Below are 18,322 nucleotides of genomic sequence, written 5' to 3' on the forward strand. Positions count from 1 at the left end.
TTCTGAGCTAATTAGTTGAAAAGTTCGTTTAAATTACTTAACATGACCAGGCCGGTGGTAACCACTTAAAACAAATGGTTGTTTATAATGCTGAGAAATTATAAAACTTAAAGGTCTGAGACTAGCAGTTGATTACATAAACTATGGAATCCCCAAAGAATGAGATACTTGGCAGCAGGTAAGAATAATAGTGTATTTGGTATCAGTGTTTCTGACAGTGTTTTAAGCTGGGTAGAAGGTACAAATGCTTTAATGGATTTTTGTATGCCTTGAAAACGGCATAATTAAACGTGAAGAAGGATGGTATAGATGTGTGTCTATAAGTGTTCAAGTGTATGAAATGAAAAGAGGTTATTGAAGAGCATAGGCATAAAATATATACTTACAGAGCCATAATTACATTATTACATAATACTCCATATGAAAAAAGTTATTCTGTATAGAAGTAACACATGTACATAAGTAAACACAAAATAAGGCTGAAAGAATATATACCAAAATGTTAAGAGTTACTCTCTAGAGAGTGGGATTAAAGTATTTTAAAATCCTTTTGCTTGTGTTTTCCAGTTTCTGTAATAAATATGTATTATTTTTGAAATTATTTTTTTCTTAAACACATACACCCCAAAACTATGCTGTGGCAAAGACTGTTATGTATTCTGATATCTTATTTTTGTTTTAGTAACAGACCCTCTAATTGTTAGCAAATTCCTACCCAGCTTTTAAAAAACTCTCCTTTGTGGCTAGATGTGGTCAGGCCAATAAGAGATAAGTGAAAATTTGGGTAGAACCTCCAGGAAGTCTTTTTTAAAGAGGGGACACATCCTCCCCTGTCCCCTGGCTCTCTAGGAAAGGCAGGTAACTGCCAACGTTCTGGCTTCTTTCACATGAGAGAGAAATGTACCTCTACTTTATTTAGTCATTGTTATTTTGGGTTTCTTCAATAAATGCAGCCAGACCTAACAGTAATACAAATGTGTAACAGTAGGTTGTTTGTTTTTTCAGCAGAGAACACCTTTAACAAAACTTGATTGTTAGCTTTAGCCCAAGGGAGAGTTACTTAAATCTGGATTTTTGAGCACAAAAATAAAATTAACTAAGAAGAAATTCTATTTAATGGAGCTGACACAGGAAGATACTGAGAACAAAAGCCAAAGTGCTGTGGCCTCTGATACATACCTCACATAAAAGCAGGTCAATGATATGGAAGACCATGTAGAGAGGGAATTTTGCAGTGAAAAGTGTAAGAAACCACTGGGAGGCATACATGTGCGCCTCAAGGCTTATATCCAGGAAGTGGTTGTACAGGTCAGGGATGTATTCCTGAAATGGCAAACTAATTAGTTTTGGGCACATATGCAGATGTTCAACTCCCACTTGGGAGGCTCATAAATCTGCCAGGAATAGGCCAAAAAAGTCACATATTTGTGCTTTTCTACAAACCTCCAATGTGCTCAGAAGAACACTTATTATCTGACACTTGGCTCCCCTTTCCAGCCCACAAACTAGCTCAGAGGAGGAATCCCCAAGATGGTGACAAATATTTGGAATGATAGTTTTTCTTTCCAAGTTTATGAAATGTTTGGAAAAGTTTGTTTCACTTTTATTATGATATTCCTAACCAGTTAGCTTCAGAGCCTTGGCAGATATTTCTTGACTTAGTTTGCTGTGTTAAAGGCCCCTACAAAGTCATCTGATCTTTTGGGTGAAAACCTAGCTCACACCCATCAGGTTCACACCTTATTAATCTTGGCATCGTCATCACATAGTGAGAAATGAAAAACATCAAATTAGTCCTTAACCCTGGATGGCTAAGGCAATCACCACTGGTCCTTAGCACCAGTTCATCAACCTGGTTCTCCCAAGTCCTGCACTCTTAGTGGCAAATGCAAGCTGGTTTCTCTTTTTACCTGCATGAGGCGCTCCAACTGGTAAAATTTGCAATGTAAATCTTCAAAGTTTTGCTTGAAAAGTTCCCTGAGACCATAGTCAAACATGATCTTGACCAGAACACTGAATGCCTGTTCTTCAGGCATCTGTAACAGATAGGGAAAGGGGTGGGGATCACAAAACATATACAGAAGTTTTCTCAGTATGTTAATTCGTCCTTCCACTCCTATCTAAAAACTAGGAAATTTCAGTGATACGTAGTAACTCAGATAGTTGTGTTTTATGACAGTCGTTCACTCAACCAAGGGATATTAACGACGCCTATTCTTTGTCAGATAGTGTTGCTATCCTCAAGAAGCTTCCCATACAATCAATCAGTACATAATAAGTATGAATTAGGTAGAACTCATATTCACAACTTCCTTGAATTAGGTAGAAAGATCAGTGGAGATACAAGAACAAGAAAGCCTGAGTCTGCCTGAGGGAGCCAAGAACAGGCTTGTAGGACCATATCTGAACTGAGTAGCAAGAGGCTGCTTCACAAGTACAGGCTTCATCTTCCTCAAACCATTTCACCTCCTTAGCTATTTTCTTCTTCCTCGTTGTTACAAACACGGCCAGTTACAGCAGAACCTTAAATATTCTAAGGTTTAACAGTAATGTTCAAAGTACTTTGTAATGTTTATGGTAATACTTAAAATACTACACAACCCCTCACTTCACTTCTATTTACAGATGTTACCCATTTATAATAATACCTTCATCTTTCATAGCTTTGTGGAAAAAATATTTCCCTGATAACCTGGCAAAATGTCTAGTTTTCAAAATAGAAAAAAGTACTGGAAATGTTATTTAAGGCTTGGTATGACTGTAGCAAGCCTTCAAAATGTCAAGAAGGCGGGCGGGCTTCTGTGGAACAAGGGGATGAGGTGGGCTGAACATAGACATCACTGGAATAAAGCAGAGCTAAAGAACAAATGACATTAAGTAATAAAGGAGAAAAGCACAGCAAATTATTAATGGACAAGTAAGAGCATTTGGAGCAAAGGACCAGATCTCAGAGGTCTCTATCATGGAGGGCAATTTCATAATTTCTTCCACATGCTGAGGGATACTTGGTACTGCCCCAGAGTAGCATTTCTGATGTCAGGTAGCACAATTGCTTTTCCTCTGAAACAAGCATTTATCTCAACACAATGGCAAGCAGCGCAGAGTTCAAACCAAGACACTGCGGATTTATCTGGGAAACCCATTTTATTTTATTTTTTTCCAAAGATTTTATTTATTTATTTGACAGTGCGTGAGAGAGTGCACAAGCAGGGGGACCGGCAGGCAGGGGCAGAAGGAGAAGCAGGCTCCTGCCAAGCAGGGAGCCAGATGTGGGATTCGATCCCAGGACCCTGGGATCATGACCTGAGCTGAAGGCAACCGCTTAACTGACTGAGCCACCCAGGCGCCCCAGGATACCCATTTTAAAGGGGTTGTGATACTTAAATGGGGACAAATGTTCTTGGACTGAAGTTGAGAACAAAGACAAACCACACAAGCCTGAGAGACTCTGAGATATAAAGTCTTACTAAAACAACAAAATTTTAAAACTTTACCCTTTGATGGATGTTAATTAGCTTGACTGTGGATCAATTCGCAATGTATAGCCTATCAACTCATCAAATTATACACCATACACACACACACATTTTTATTTGTCAATTATATCTCAATAAAGCTGGGGAAAAAACTTGACCCTTTTATTAATGTCATAGCTTTATCATACTTTTACATGGTTACTAATATCAATAAGCTAGGTTCTCACAGAAAGAAGATACAAAGTGGTTTTGGTTTTACTTGTATTACAAGCTATACAAAACGGCTTAAAACTCTTCCAAAGCTTCCCCTTGTTTAGGGAAACAAAATCCAAACTCCTTGAGTTGGCCTCTCCAGCTCCCTCCCCAACCCTCATCACAGGTAATGCTCCAGTCACATTGTCCAGCTTCCGGTTCCTTTCATAGGCCAAGTCTTCCCCATTTCAGTGCTTCTATAGGTTGTACTATTCTCTTTGGTGGGAGTGCTCTACTCTCCACTTTTTCTTTTAAAATAGTTTTCTTATTTTCATAATAATGTTAGCTTAAAAAAGTTAAATGATACAGATAAGTACAAAAGAAAATGGATACCTCTTATTTTTCAGCATTCACCTTAATTAAAGGTTACCTCCCTAGAGAAGCCTGTGATATAAATAAGGCTCCTTTGTTACAATCTTGCATCAAACTTTTTGCTATACCTTCATGTCGCCATTGAGGTAATAAAGACATACTTCTGTGACTTTCTGATTATAGCTAGTCAGCTTCACTAGCTCTGTATCCACAAAGATTGGGACCCTGTCTACTTTATTCACTCCTCATCTCTAGCATCTACTGTGCTAAAGATGGAGGTGCCCACAAACTCTCTAACATCACCTGTGTGGTGTTTTTCACCCAGCATTTTAATTTTAATCACGAGGAAATGGTAAGACAAATCAAGAATGTGGAATATTTTACAAGACAATTTGCCTGAATTTTCCAAGACTGTCAATGGCATAAAGCACAAGAAAGCAGGGGAGGGGAGTAGTTTAGATTAAAAAAGTAAAGAAAAATGACACTAAATGCACTGCTTGAATCTTCACTGATCTTGGTTAGGGGGAAATAAAGCTATAAAGGACTTTACTGCGTAAACAATTGGGGAAAATCAAATGCGGACTCTGTGTAAGACATTACTGAATCAGTGTGGAATTTCTTGGATGTGACCACAGTATTATGGTTATGTCCTTAGGAGATACATGCTCAAGTATATAGAAGTGAAGTACCCTGATGTTTGCTACTGATTTTCCAAAAATAATTTCAAAAAATGTTTTTTAGTAAAAAATAAAATTTGTGTAACAAAAGAGGAAAAGAGAAGCAGACAGAGAAAGTGTGGTAAAATATTAATTGGTAAAATAGAAGAAGAGTTTATGGGTATTCCACCTTAATGATTTTTCAGTTCTGCTGTGGATTTGAAAGAATACCAGTAAGTCAGAGGGTAAAGGTCTTTGCTGAATAAATAAATGAATAAAATGGCACTAAAAGAAAGCCAGCTTCTCTGCTTCCTTCCCACCACTAATACACAGATCCCCAAACAAATACTAATGACAGTGGCTACTTTATAGAATATAAAATGTCCCTAAGGGTTCAATCAGCCAAGACAATCATTCTAGCAATAAAAATGAACTCCACTCTTGTACTAGTGCTCAACACTGTCATTTATTCTTACCGTGTTTCTCTTCCATGAGGATGTTAAATTAAGGAAAAGGTTTCCAGCTATAGGAGTAAAACTCATGCACTAGAGTCTGGCCAAAGGCCATATAAAACCATGCTCAAGTCTAAGGCTAGTAGTATAAGCTGAGGCAGGTCATGTGTAAGTCAAAACGGACGACCTAATAATACTCACATGGAGAAGCAGAACAGCAGCGAGAAATGACTGGCCCTGGCAATAGCCAATCTCTTCATCATACACAGAATATGCCTGGAAAAAGAAAAACACAGGAGGTATAAATAAATAAATATAGTCACTCATGGGCCATACTTGCCTATAGGACCTTGAACACAGGAACCTGGAAGACACCCACACTCCACTATGGCATTTTGATGGTCAGTGAATGATGCAAATATTTCTGATTTTTTTTTTTTAATTTTTAAAAAAGATTTTTTTTTTAATTTGAGAGAAAGAGAGAGCACGAGTAGGGGAGGGAGAGGGAGAAGCAGACTCCCCACTAAGCAGGGAGCCTGATGCGGGGCTCCAACCCAGGACCCTGGGATCATGACCTGAGCTAAAGGCAGATGCTTAACTGACTGAGCCACCCAGGCGCCCCTCTTCAATTTTTTCTCTACAATAAACACACTGTCGCCACACCACTTCCCAGGAGTAGAAAAAGTTAAGCAAAAACCACTTCAGCACTAAAAAAAAAGGTTGCCATGACTCTGTCTTGGCCCTTGCTTTGCCCTCTTCCGTCTGAAAAATGTGCTCTTCCTTCAGGTTCCAAACACTCCATTACCCCAGGGTTCCCCCTCTTCTCTGTACTCTGACGGTACTTGCCACACAAGTACAGTTATTACAGCACTCACCACACTGCATTTTATTTTATTTTATTTTATTTTTTTAAATTTTATTTATTTATTTGTGAGAGAGAATGAGAGACAGAGAGCACGAGAGGGAGGAGGGTCAGAGGGAGAAGTAGACTCCCTGCCGAGCAGGGAGCCCGATGTGGGACTCGATCCTGGGACCCCAGGACCATGACCTGAGCCGAAGGCAGTCGCTTAACCGACTGAGCCACCCAGGCGCCCCCCCACACTGCATTTTAAATGTCCATCTTCTCTACTGGACTGTGATCTTCTTAGGGGCTGGGGTGATGCCCTATCCAACCTAGCCAGCAACTCACACCTTCAACCTAGCCAGTCACACAGCAGGCTCTCACTAAACACTGTTAACGTTATTCATTTTTCTTTCTGGGAAAAAATCTTTTGGCAAAGACACCAAAATACAATTTTTTCCACAATGCCAGTAATAACTTTTCTGATAAGAGGGATTACTCTGAAACCATTTGTGGGTTCCTTTGGAATTCTTATTTTGTATTTTTCTTGGCAGCAGAAGATTATTGCCCATCTCTTCTGAACATTATCTTTAACAGAATACTGACATCTAACATTCCTTGTGGTTTACTCTTTTTGGTTCTTTAGTTGTTTTCCAGAGTCTTGTTTTTATGATTAGTATTTCCAGTTCTCATGTAAGCTGTGGTGGAAAGGGAAATTCCTACAGATTCAAGATGTTATTCCCTGTTTAACAAGTTTATTTTTGATGAAATTCCCTTTATTCTCCACTTACTTTTTGTGCCATGCTTCCTCTGCATCCCAAGAAAGCAATTTAGAATGAGTACGTTCAGAATAAAGATCATTTAGCAAAATGTGATGCCAATGCTTTTTAGATGACAATTAAATTAACATATACATGGATTTTATCATTAGCATTTGGTGAAACACTATAGCTTTTAATATATATATACACACACACACATATATATAAAATAATCATGCTTTCATAAATGAGGGTAGAATTTAACAATCTCATTAAATCCCCCATTTCATCGAAGCTTATCTAATGAGAAGGCTACACAAAGAAAACACATATACTTTTCCAAAGACAAGATATGCAGAGGGCTTTTGAAACAATCTGTTTATATAATACAATAAGGCATCACTTTGCACCTGTCAAATTAGTAAACACTAAGAAGCGTTAATAATTTTCTTAAGACTGTGTTATAAACAGGGGTGCCTGGGTGGCTCAGTCAGTTAAGCATCTGCCTTCGGCTCAGGTCATGATCCCAGGGTCTGGGATCGAGCCCCGCATTGGGCTCCCTGCTCAGCGGGGAGCCTGCTTCTCCCTCTCCCTCTGATGCTTCCCTGCTTGTGCTCTCTCTCCCTCTCAAATAAATAAAATCTTAAAAAAAAAACTGTGTTAAAAACAGTAGTAATATATGCCAGTAGAGCTCTGTGGAAAGCAGTTTGACAATGTCTGTGAAGTTATCAATTAATAGTTGATTGGTCAAGAAAGAACAGAGGCTTCAGAGTTAGTCAGAGCTGGACTGAAATCCCACAACTGCTAATGTCTCCGTCTGGATCTTAGGCCCATTACTTATATTTCTTATCTGTAAGATGCAAATAATCACAGTATTTATATGACAGACTTGATGTATTATTCTCAGCTCTCTCGTAAATTGCTCAGCACAGGACTTAATTATGTACCACAATGAAATGTATTGAATTTCTACAGGAAGAAAATTGAGGGGAGCTTATTTTTTAGGCTCATGGAAAAGTCTGAAGGAATACATACAGATGTGAAAGTACATGACACATTTGAGACATGTTTAGGATATAAAATTCATGGGAGCTGTAATGAAATATGGGGAATAAAAGGCATTTCATTAATTCATTAACATTTAATGAGCACCAACTATATATAGGCCAAGCACTGTGCCAAGTGGTACAGATACTAACACACAGAAGTGATTTCTGCCCTTGAGAACTTCACAGTTTAGTTGGGAAGTCTGATGTGTAAATCAACCAGAGTACAGTGAGAAGTTCAATGTAGTTGAAGCATAAAATATTTAGGAATTAAACCAGGATACATTGCAAAATGCCTTTAATGCTAATGCTAAAGCTAAGGAATCTGGGACCGGGAAATGAACTAAGAAATTTTGATTTCATTCTGTGGGTTATGAGGAAGCACCAAAGGCTTTTGTGGAGGCCCTGCAAAAGATCCAATTCTGGGGTCATCATGGAGAAAATAATAAATAGGCTAGAACCCAAAGGGAGGGAGACTAATGCAAGGCAGCTTTTGTGAAAGTGCTAGCACATATGATAGAGGCCTGTAGCAGGCAGTGATTAGAAAGGGAGGTATGGCTATAAGAGACATCAATCCTATCAAACTCCATGTGGCTAAAGGAAGGAACTGAAAACTAAAAGAGAAATGACTGTATCTTCAGCAAGACAATGGCATGGAGGGAAAAAGGAAGACTGTTTCTAATTAAAAGAGCCATAACAACTAAACATATTATGGATACTGCTGGATCCTAATTCTAACCAAATGTATAAAGACATATAGGGAAATCTGAATATGGAGTTTACTGGATGGCACTGATGGATAATGATGGATACTACAGATGAATAATGATCTAATTTTTTAGAGATGTATAGTGAAGAATTTAGATTCATGATATCTGAGATTTGCTTTGAAGTACTTTTTTTTTTTTGAGAGAGAACAAGCGAGTGAGCCTGGGAATGTGAGTGGCGGAGGGGCAGAGAGAGAGAATCTTCAAGCAGACTCCCTGCTGAACGTGGAGCCCGCCACGGGTCTGGATCTCATGACCCATGAGATCATGACCTGAGCCAAAACCAAAAGTAAGACACTTAACCGACTGAGCCACCAGTAGCCCCACTTCAGGAAAATTTTTAAAAGGAATAGAGAAAGCAACTGTGGCAATATGTTCATAAATATTAAATCTGGTGGGGCATATATATGAATTCATTATTCTATTAAACTTTTGTTATCTTTGAAAATTCTAATAAAACATGTTTTTAAATGAACTCTATCTTTAGACCTTTTTGTTTGATGTACTTAACAGACTTTTACATGAAGACCAACTGACAGCTAGAAATTTAGGCCTTGAGCTAAACAGAGATTTGGGAACATCTGTGCAGAGGTTGTAGCTGAAGCTGTGGGGGTGGAAGGAGTCACCAGGGAGATAGTATAGAGCAAAAGGAACCACTGACTGAGCACCCAGGGGAATGCCTCGGTTTTAGGAGCAGGTAGAGAGAGAGACAAAGAGGGAGTCAGCAATGTTGAGAGAGAAGGTGAGAGCAAAACCGGGAGGGTGAGAGAGGTCAAGAGGTCAAGAGCAGAGAGCGTTGCAAGAAGACCATTGTGAGACAGACACTAGAGTGCAGTGGGACCAGGAGTAAGGGCTCAGAGGCAGTGAGCACAGGGTTTCTTTATGGGAAATTTTGCAGTGAGGCACAGCTGGATGGCTGCTTAAGTGGAAAGCACAACTGAGAAGGGCCTAAAAAAGGATGATCAGAGAAGAGGATCAAAACAGAAATGACAACTTTGTGGAAATTAAAGAAACATTTTTCTAAACCTAACTGCCCTTATAGTTGAAGCATCTACTTTATCCCTGGAGAACCTGTCCTTTATTATTAGCCTGCCCTAAAACTTGTTAATTCTACCTTTTCAATCAATAATATATAAGTTTCTTAAGGGCATGTCTCATGCCTAGTCTGTACTTCTTAGATAGTAGATGCTACATAGGTACTTGATTAATTTTGGGGGGAAAAGACTAAAGACAGATCTGAGGACAGATGAAGTTGGAGAACTCTGGTCCCAAGTCCTATTTTAGCCTTACAGCTCTGAAGTACCAAAATCTACTGGAAAATGGATTGCTGAAATTGAACATTTCCTTTACACGTTTCAGGTATAGATCTTTTGACAGACATCAGTATGTCCCACCATTTATTATGCTGCAGTGCTAAAAAGTCCACCTAGGCATCAGCACTTCCCACTGTTGGACATGTCCTAGCTGCCAAGTTCATAACTTACAATGGGAATACCAAAAGGGAGTTTGCAGTGTTATAGGACTCAGAGCTCTTAACGTAAAACCAATTTCTAAAAGTTTAAATGTAGAGCTGGGTGGGGAGGGGTTACCTGGGTGGCTCAGTCGATTAAACATCTGACTCTTGACTTCAGCTCAGGTCATGATCTCAGGGTTGTGAGACTGAACTCTGAACCCTGTGTCGGGCTCTGTGCTGGGTGTGGAGACTGCTGAAGATTCTTTCTCTACCTCTGCCCCTCCCCCATAAAAAAATAATAAATGTGGAGCCAAGGGACTATCATCTGCAAGTCCTGATTAAAAGGGTAAAAGAAACCTTATGATTTTATGTCTCATTGATTTCCTGTTATCAGCATAAAATTAAAGGTAACATCACAATTTCAGAAAGTCTGTGTTCTCCTTTTTTGTCTTTTTTTTCAAAGATTTTTTATTTCTTCATTTGAGCGAGCGAGCGAGAGAGAGCATGAACACGGGGGGAGGGTCAGATGGAAAGGGAGAAGCAGACTCTGAGCTGAGCAGGGATCCTGACTCGGGGGCTCGATCCCAGGATCCTGGGATCATGACCTGAGTCGAAGGCAGACGTTCAACCGACTGAGCCACCCAGGTGCCCCCTTTTTTTGCCTTCTTATACATCAAATACAAATTACACTTTGTAGTTACCTTTTGTGTAATTTCAAAGAACCAAAATCACCTTTCAAAACTAAGATTTTTTTTTGTGATGTGAAATACCTTGCATATTTTATATAAGGAATCTTGTCCATCTCCTCCTGTGTCCTTAAAATAGTCATGAGCTGGGAATGTCCGGTTAATATCCCGAGTGATAGCACTGTCCTGGGGAGACTCCTGTGGAAACATTAGGAAAGAGGTTTAGTAGTTAATCACGTACGTATTTGTATAAGTTTATACAACAAGGTCTTCTCATTTACGTGCTTTAAAATGCTGCAGGGACATACATATACATGTGCATGCCCAGAGTTACTACATCTTCAGGGACCAACTGTTCAAGCAAAAGCAAAATCAAATATTAAGGAAAAAAATATGGAAGAAAAGGAACCTGCTTCCTGTATATACCTCATGTGTATTCATCTCTGTTGCAAGAAGTGCAGCTGGTGACCTTTCTATTGCAAGAGGGAAAATGTGGTAATCAAAATGGATTTCCCACAGGAAAATATTCAAATTAATCTCAAAAGGAGGTAAAATGCTCCCATTAGAAAAACTGGGTATAAAAATCGCTGCTTTAAATGATCTTTTGGCATGACGCCCATATGCCAGGTTCTCAAAAGGAAAAGAGAAGTCCCTTAATTGGAGTTTATCCTAAGGGCAAATGGCATAAAAATGTACACAGCAGTCTACTCAATATGAAACTAGACCACCAAATGTCAAGGGACTCAAATAGGCTATGGGAAAAATATCCCTTCCTTTTGCCAATGGAGAAAACTAAACAAATGTCAATAGTATCACAGCAATCCTTTATACAACAAAGCAAGCATCCAGGTATTTCTAATAAATTCCTTGTTAAATTTCATTTGCTCACATGCTAAAGAACTGGAGCACAGAAACATGACCTTCTATTTTAACAGCGCATTGTTTGTTTTTTTAAGATTTTATTTATTTATTTGACAGAGAGAGACACAGCGAGAGCAGGAACACGAGCAGGGGGAGTGTGAGAGGGAGAAGCAGACTCCCCGCCGAGCAGGGAGCCCGATGCAGGGTTCGATCCCAGGACGCTGGGATCATGACCTGAGTCAAAGGCAGATGCTTAATGGCTGAGCCACCCAGGCGCCCCTCAAAAGCATTTTCTAAGTGACTGGAGAAGCCAGACACAAAAGATTATTTTCCATTAATATCATGCGTATGAAATTCTTATAAAGACAAAATTTTAAGTTATAGAAAGTAAATCAGTGTTTGGAAGAGGCTGGAGTTAAAAGAAGAAAACTGATTCTTAAGAGACATGAAGAGAACTTTTTGACGTTTGAATATGGAAATATTATCCAACACAACTACGGTGGTAGTTAAAATGTACTGAGTCATTCACTTAAAATTCGTGTATTTTACTGTATATAAATTACAACTGAATAAAGATGATTTTAAAATGGAAAAATAAAAGAGGACGCTCATACAAATGAAAGAGAGACCCAAGATGATTCCAGCCCTTTAAAGTAGTAAGAGTTCCCAGTCCTACTTTAGGTATATACAGCTAAGTGATGAAAATGATGTATCCATATTTATCTCAAGGTCTTAAAACCTGGGGCACAGCTTAGAGGCACACATATGTGGGTCTGAAAGTTGTCTCAGTCTCTTAAGCTGAACAACTTTAGGTAAGTTTCATACCTTCTGTGACTAGTATCACCTACCTTATAAAGTTGTAGTAAAAGTTACATTAAATGTATATATAAAATATAAATCTATAAAGAGCTTCTACCAGTATCTGACATGTATATAGAAAAGACTCGATAAAAGAGAAAGGAAGCAATCTCCTCTGAACACACATATGTACACACTCACTAGTTATATGCAGAATACACACATCAGGTTCCTAGAATATCTATTTTTATTTTTATTTTAACTTTCCTATAAAACTATTCACATAGGGATAGAAATTGTGATTCACTTTTGTAATTTCCACAGAGCCTAGCATAATGTAGGGCATAAAATCAGTCAATGCTTGATAAATATACCTAATAAAGTCCAAACGCTTCTTCAGGACTAAGCAATGGCAACACTATGTGGTCAACAGCCCTACCCAAACCAGAATCATTCTAATGTTAATGTTTAATTCAAGATCCATGTGAATGAGGCACCAAATTAAAGCAGGAAAGAACCTTATTAATTGGAAAAATGAACATTTTTCCAAAGATGACATACAGATGGCCAACAGACACATGAAAAGATGCTCAACATCATTCATTACCAGGGAAATGCAAATCAAAACTACAATGAGAGTGGCACCTGGCTGGCTCAGTCGGAGGAGTGTGCACCTCTTGATCTTGGTGTTGTGAGTTCAAGCTCCATGTTGAATGTAAAGATTACTTAAATAAATAAACTTAAAAAAAAAAAAAGGCCCAAACAAAACTACAATGAGCTATCACCTCACACCTGTCAGAATGGCTAAAATCAAAAACACAAGAAACAAGTGTTGGTGAGAATGCGGAGAAAAAGGAAAACCCTTGTGCACTGTTGGTGGGAATGCAAACTGGTGCAGCCACTGTGGAAAACAGTGTGGAGTTGCCTCAGAAAGTTAAAAATGGAACTACCCTACCATCCAGGAATCAAACTACTGGGTATTTACCCCTCAAATACAAAAACATTAATTCAAAGGGATACATGCACCTCTATGTCTATTGTAGCATTATTTACAATAGTCAAATTATGGAAGCAGCCTAAGTGTCTACTGATAGATGAATGGATCAAGAAGATATGCCACATATATATCCATATATATGTATGTATGTATGTGTATAATATATATATGGTATACACACACAAATAGAATATTACTCAGCCATAATACAGAACAAGACCTTGCCATTTGCAACAACATAGATGGAGCTAGAGTAAAATGCTAAGTGAAGTAAGTCAGAGAAAGACAAGTATGATTTCACCCATGTGTGGAATTTAAGAAACAAAACAAACAAGCAAAGGAAAAACACAAAGAGAGACAAACCAAGACACAGACTCTTAACTACAGAGAACAAACTGATGGTTACCAGAGGTGTGGTGGGAGAGGGGATGGGTGAGACAGGTGATGGGTATTAAAGAATACACTTACCACGATGAGCACTGCGCAATGTACAGAATCACTATATAGTACACTTGAAACATGTAACACTGTATGTTAACAATAGTGAAATTAAAATAAACTTAATTAAAAAATAAAACACAACATGACATTTAAAAAAGAAATAGGCAAGTAGTACAGATATGTGAAAAAAACTGTATCTAGAATATATCTAGAACTTAAAGAAAAAGACAATCTAATAAAATGGATAAAAATTTGAGCAGACACTTCATAAAAGAAAATACATAAATGGCAAATAAGCAAATGAAAAGGTTAATTAAAACCACAATGAAATAGCCAGCCAAAATGTCTGCCAAAAGAGGATGATCTCTTGTGCACTGGTAAGAAGGGCTATTACCTGGAATACTCTGAAGGGAGTTATTTAATCAAATGACGATTTGGAAAATCAGAATTATAATTTCAAAGCAGCATTAATGCAGTTTCTGAAAGATTTTGGAGCTTGAAAGAAAAAGAGAAGGGAGACTGAAAACATTAAAACAATGAGTAAGATGAATTTCACATTGACAAAGCTTTCCTGAAATGATGAACAGACATGTCATTGACCTACATTTGGAACAGCTACAAAAAATTATTCTGAAAAAATTGTTAGTTCTATTATTGAATTGTATCTCCACCTCTAAAGAGAATTCTTTTTAAGAAAATGCCAGATGAATTTACTCCAGAAATTCTATGAAGCAGCAATGGAAATTCTGAAACATTCTAAGAGTGACAGATTGTGGCTTAATACAAGTGTGAAGGTTACATAAATTATATTAAGAATTGAGAGGGATATGGAAAACTTCAAAATATACTATGCCAGTTACATCAGTCATATCAGATTGGTGATGAAGATAACTTGAAGACACAGTTATTAGAGATATATGGTTTGGAAATTCAAATGCACGTAGGGTAGGAAAATAACACAACTAAAAATATTCTATAACTGGTCAGTCCTCATCACTCTGCCAACCCTCATCCATTGATCATGGGAGTCATCACAGAATTAAGGGGTAAAATGCCCTTAAGAAAAGGTGAATTTGAAAATTCACATGCTGAAATTCAAAGCCTCAACAATGATAATATATTGGGGAGATCTATGTCAACCACTTACTTAAAATATCTAGTCTTAGGAAATATGCTGAAAAACTTGGAATTAAATCCACTTGACTTGCCAGAAGTTAAGCTGTACAAAAATGATCAAGGAATTCTAACAACAATGAATTTAGTAAGTTTGTATCAGAATAGTGACATCACTAACTTTGAAAAGATTCTGAAAACAAATCACAGCAACATTATGGAAAATTTCTTCCTAAGAGAACACAGCAAAGAGCTGTAAAATATCCAAACCCAAGTGCTTATGAACATTAAGGTTTATATAATACACAGTGCTTTTATTTCCAAGGAGTTAAGCATAGGTGTAGCTGGTACAAGAAACTTGCTGGTGGAATGCATTTTACAGAACACTATTCATGGCCAAACTGATGAAGTCAACCAAATACATCCTCTCAACCAGACTATAGTTAGTAAAATGATTTCACAGAGAATAAGCTGTTACAAAGGTACTTAAGACAATCGTGCAGAGATGTAAACCTTAAAAGAACAGGGAATGACAAAACTGTCAGTTGGTAAGTGTCCTGAAAATTATCAAAGGTATGGCAGAAGTGGGTTTTTTTATTTTCATCAACTGGTTTTATGTTTCTGCCACTTTAAAAAGGGCTTTAATCTCCAGAAGAAACTAAAATGCCATATGATTATGCAGTATTAACATCTTGCAAACTTTTTCTGTTAAGAGGCAGACGGCGAATAGGTTTGGCTTTGCGGGTCATTTAGCATTAAAATTACTCAATTCTCCCTTTGCAGAGTAAAAGTAGCCATAGACAATATATAAATAAACAAGCATTTCTGTATTCTAATAAAACTTTATTTACAAAAACAAGAAGCATGCTGGATTTGGCCCTTAGGCCACAGTTTGCCAAGTCCTGCTCTAAATATATACCACAGTAATTTTTCATGGGCAATATGAACAGAGATTTGTAATGATTTTAAATATACTGACATGCTACTGTTGATTAATTTCATATATGTTTTACAAGCATAAATTCTGTCACAAATAAGCTGCAATAACTTGAAATGTATATCCCTTTGAACATATGCACTTTTTCATGTAATAATGAATGTTAATGATGGGGCAAAATCGGAGGGGGAGATGAACCATGAGAGACTATGGACTCTGAGAAACAAACTGAGGGTTCTAGAGGGGAGGGGTGTGGGAGGATGGGTTAGCTTGGTGATGGGTATTAAAAGAGGGCATGTACTGAATGGAGCACTGGGTATTATAATACGCAAACAATGAATCATGGAACACTACATCAAAAACTAATGATGTAATATATGGTGATTAACATAATAAAATAAAAGAAAGAATAAATGTCAAGCTACAAAAAAAAAATGTTAAAAATGTTTGCTACATTTTACAGAAGTCAGTTCCCCAAAAGTCTGTAAATTTCTGTATCCCCAATGTAGCAGAAGTTTAAATTAAATCCTATAAGTATACTGTTCCTTACATTTCAATTAGCAATGCTCAGAAATCATATGTACTGTATGTACAGCTCAGAAATCATAAATATATGCACTGAAACATACTAGACTGTCTAAAATAAAAAGACAATACCAAATGTTGGTAAGGATATGAAACAACTGGCACTCTCAATTGTTGTTAATGGAGGTGTAAAATGATACTGTGGTGAATTACACAGCAGTTTCTTGTAAAGGTAAAAACATATATATCCAGACCCAGCAATTCTCCTCCTTAATATTACACAGGAGAACCAAAAACATACAATCAAGAGGGGGAAAAAATTAAGAATGTTCATAATAACCTGATTTGTAAAAACCCCAAACGTCCATCAACAGAAAAAGAGATAAATTATGGTATAATCATATAATGGAATACACATGTACATTGTTGGAAATAACTTCATTAAAAATTGTACTCTAGGGGCGCCTGGGTGGCTCAGTCGTTAAGCGTCTGCCTTCGGCTCAGGTCATGACCCCAGGGTCCTGGGATGGAGCCCCACATCAGGCTCCCTGCTCCGCAGGAAGCCTGCTTCTCCCTCTCACACTCCCCTTGTGTTCCCTCTCTTGCTGTCTCTCTCTCTATCAAATAAATAAATAAAATCTTAAAAAAAAAAAATTGTACTCTAAAATCTGAGCACTTTTAAAATTTATTCACTAAACAAATACTGAGAATTAACACCTCATACTAACACCTAAATCTCTTCTATTGCCCCTTCCATACTCCTGCCAAATGGGACTACTCACTGTTGTCCAAACATAACCCAAAATTAACGATACACTTTACTGCTTTTTATTATTTATCACGCGAGTGTGAATGGGGGTGGGGGAGGGTGGTGGTGGTGCGTGGGAAAAAGATAAGGAGGGGCAAAGGGAAAGAGAGAATCTTAAACAGGCTCCACACCCAGCACAGAGCCCAATGTGGGGCTTCATCTCATGACCCTGAGATCACGATCTGAGCTGAAATTAAGAGTTGGATGCTCAACCAACTGAGCCATTGAGGTGACCCACCTTACTGCATTTTAAAAGAAAAAAATCTAGCTTTTTGTTTTCTTCATATAGTAACAAAACCTTTTTGTTTTATTTTAATAAAACTTTTTTTTTGCTTCCTTCTTACGATAATACTGGGAGGAAATAAGAAAAAAGAAAGATAATTTCACAACTCAGAAATAACTATAGCTAATGTCTGGTGGGTATATGCTTAACTTTTTATGTAATTATTTTTATAAAAGTTCATACTGTTTTGAAAATTAATTTTACTAACTGCAAAATGTTGTGAGCATCTTTTCATATCACTTGACAATTATCTACCCTACCATTTTTAATGCACAGTTACCTGTAACATGGCTATACCATAATTTACTATGCTAAATTTTTGACTTTGGAATATTCAGGCTGTTCTACTTCTTCTGCTATAAACAAGGCTGTAAAGTAGAGCCATGATTCCTAAGGGAAAGACAGTTCCCACAATTACATCATTCCTCCAAGATCCAACTTAACCCTTGTCTTTTGGACTGTGAATTATACTGCCAATTTGTCTTCCAGAAAAGTGTACCAATCAGTGTACACAGCATATTAGTAACACCCTTACAGCAATTACCCTGTTTTGGAATAGTCTTTTATGTACTTGTCTTACCCTCCTTCTAGTCTATGTATGACTAATAATTGTATCTAAAGTTGCAAAGAACTACATAGAACGTTTACCATCCCATACTAATTCCAATGCACTGTTTGCTGAACCCACATGGTGACTGATCAAAAGGCATTATTGCACAGATATTTCCTTGCTCTGTCAGTCGATGAGAGGGCCTAGAAGCAATGAAATCCAGTAGCAGTGAGCACACCTAGTGCCAGGATCTTGGTTTCTAATACCAGTTACCAACAAAAGGAACCAGGACTCCTTACAGAAATAG

General features: G+C 37.7%; 1 protein-coding gene and 1 pseudogene across 11 annotated transcripts in view; one reads left to right on the top strand and one right to left on the bottom strand.

Annotated features, from left to right (window-relative positions):
* RABGAP1 (RAB GTPase activating protein 1) overlaps positions 1 to 18,322 on the bottom strand; it is a 159,803-nt gene that overhangs the window by 29,885 nt on the left and 111,596 nt on the right. For all 11 annotated transcript variants that reach the window (XR_004681217.1, XM_035015842.1, XM_035015844.1 and 8 more), the window contains 4 exons: positions 10,787 to 10,900; positions 5,350 to 5,424; positions 1,911 to 2,036; positions 1,180 to 1,323 (listed from right to left, as the gene is read on the bottom strand). Coding sequence is in view for 10 of the 11 variants with exons in the window: in XM_035015842.1 (XP_034871733.1) it covers positions 1,180 to 1,323; positions 1,911 to 2,036; positions 5,350 to 5,424; positions 10,787 to 10,900 (459 nt within the window). In the remaining variant the exon portion in view is untranslated. The remainder of the gene's footprint in view (positions 1 to 1,179; positions 1,324 to 1,910; positions 2,037 to 5,349; positions 5,425 to 10,786; positions 10,901 to 18,322) is intronic.
* LOC118018068 lies at positions 14,504 to 15,402 on the top strand (annotated as a pseudogene).

This window comes from Mirounga leonina, unplaced genomic scaffold (genome assembly GCF_011800145.1).
Source record: "Mirounga leonina isolate KUSES-001 unplaced genomic scaffold, KU_Mleo_1.0 Mir_170, whole genome shotgun sequence".
NCBI lineage: Eukaryota > Metazoa > Chordata > Mammalia > Carnivora > Phocidae > Mirounga > Mirounga leonina.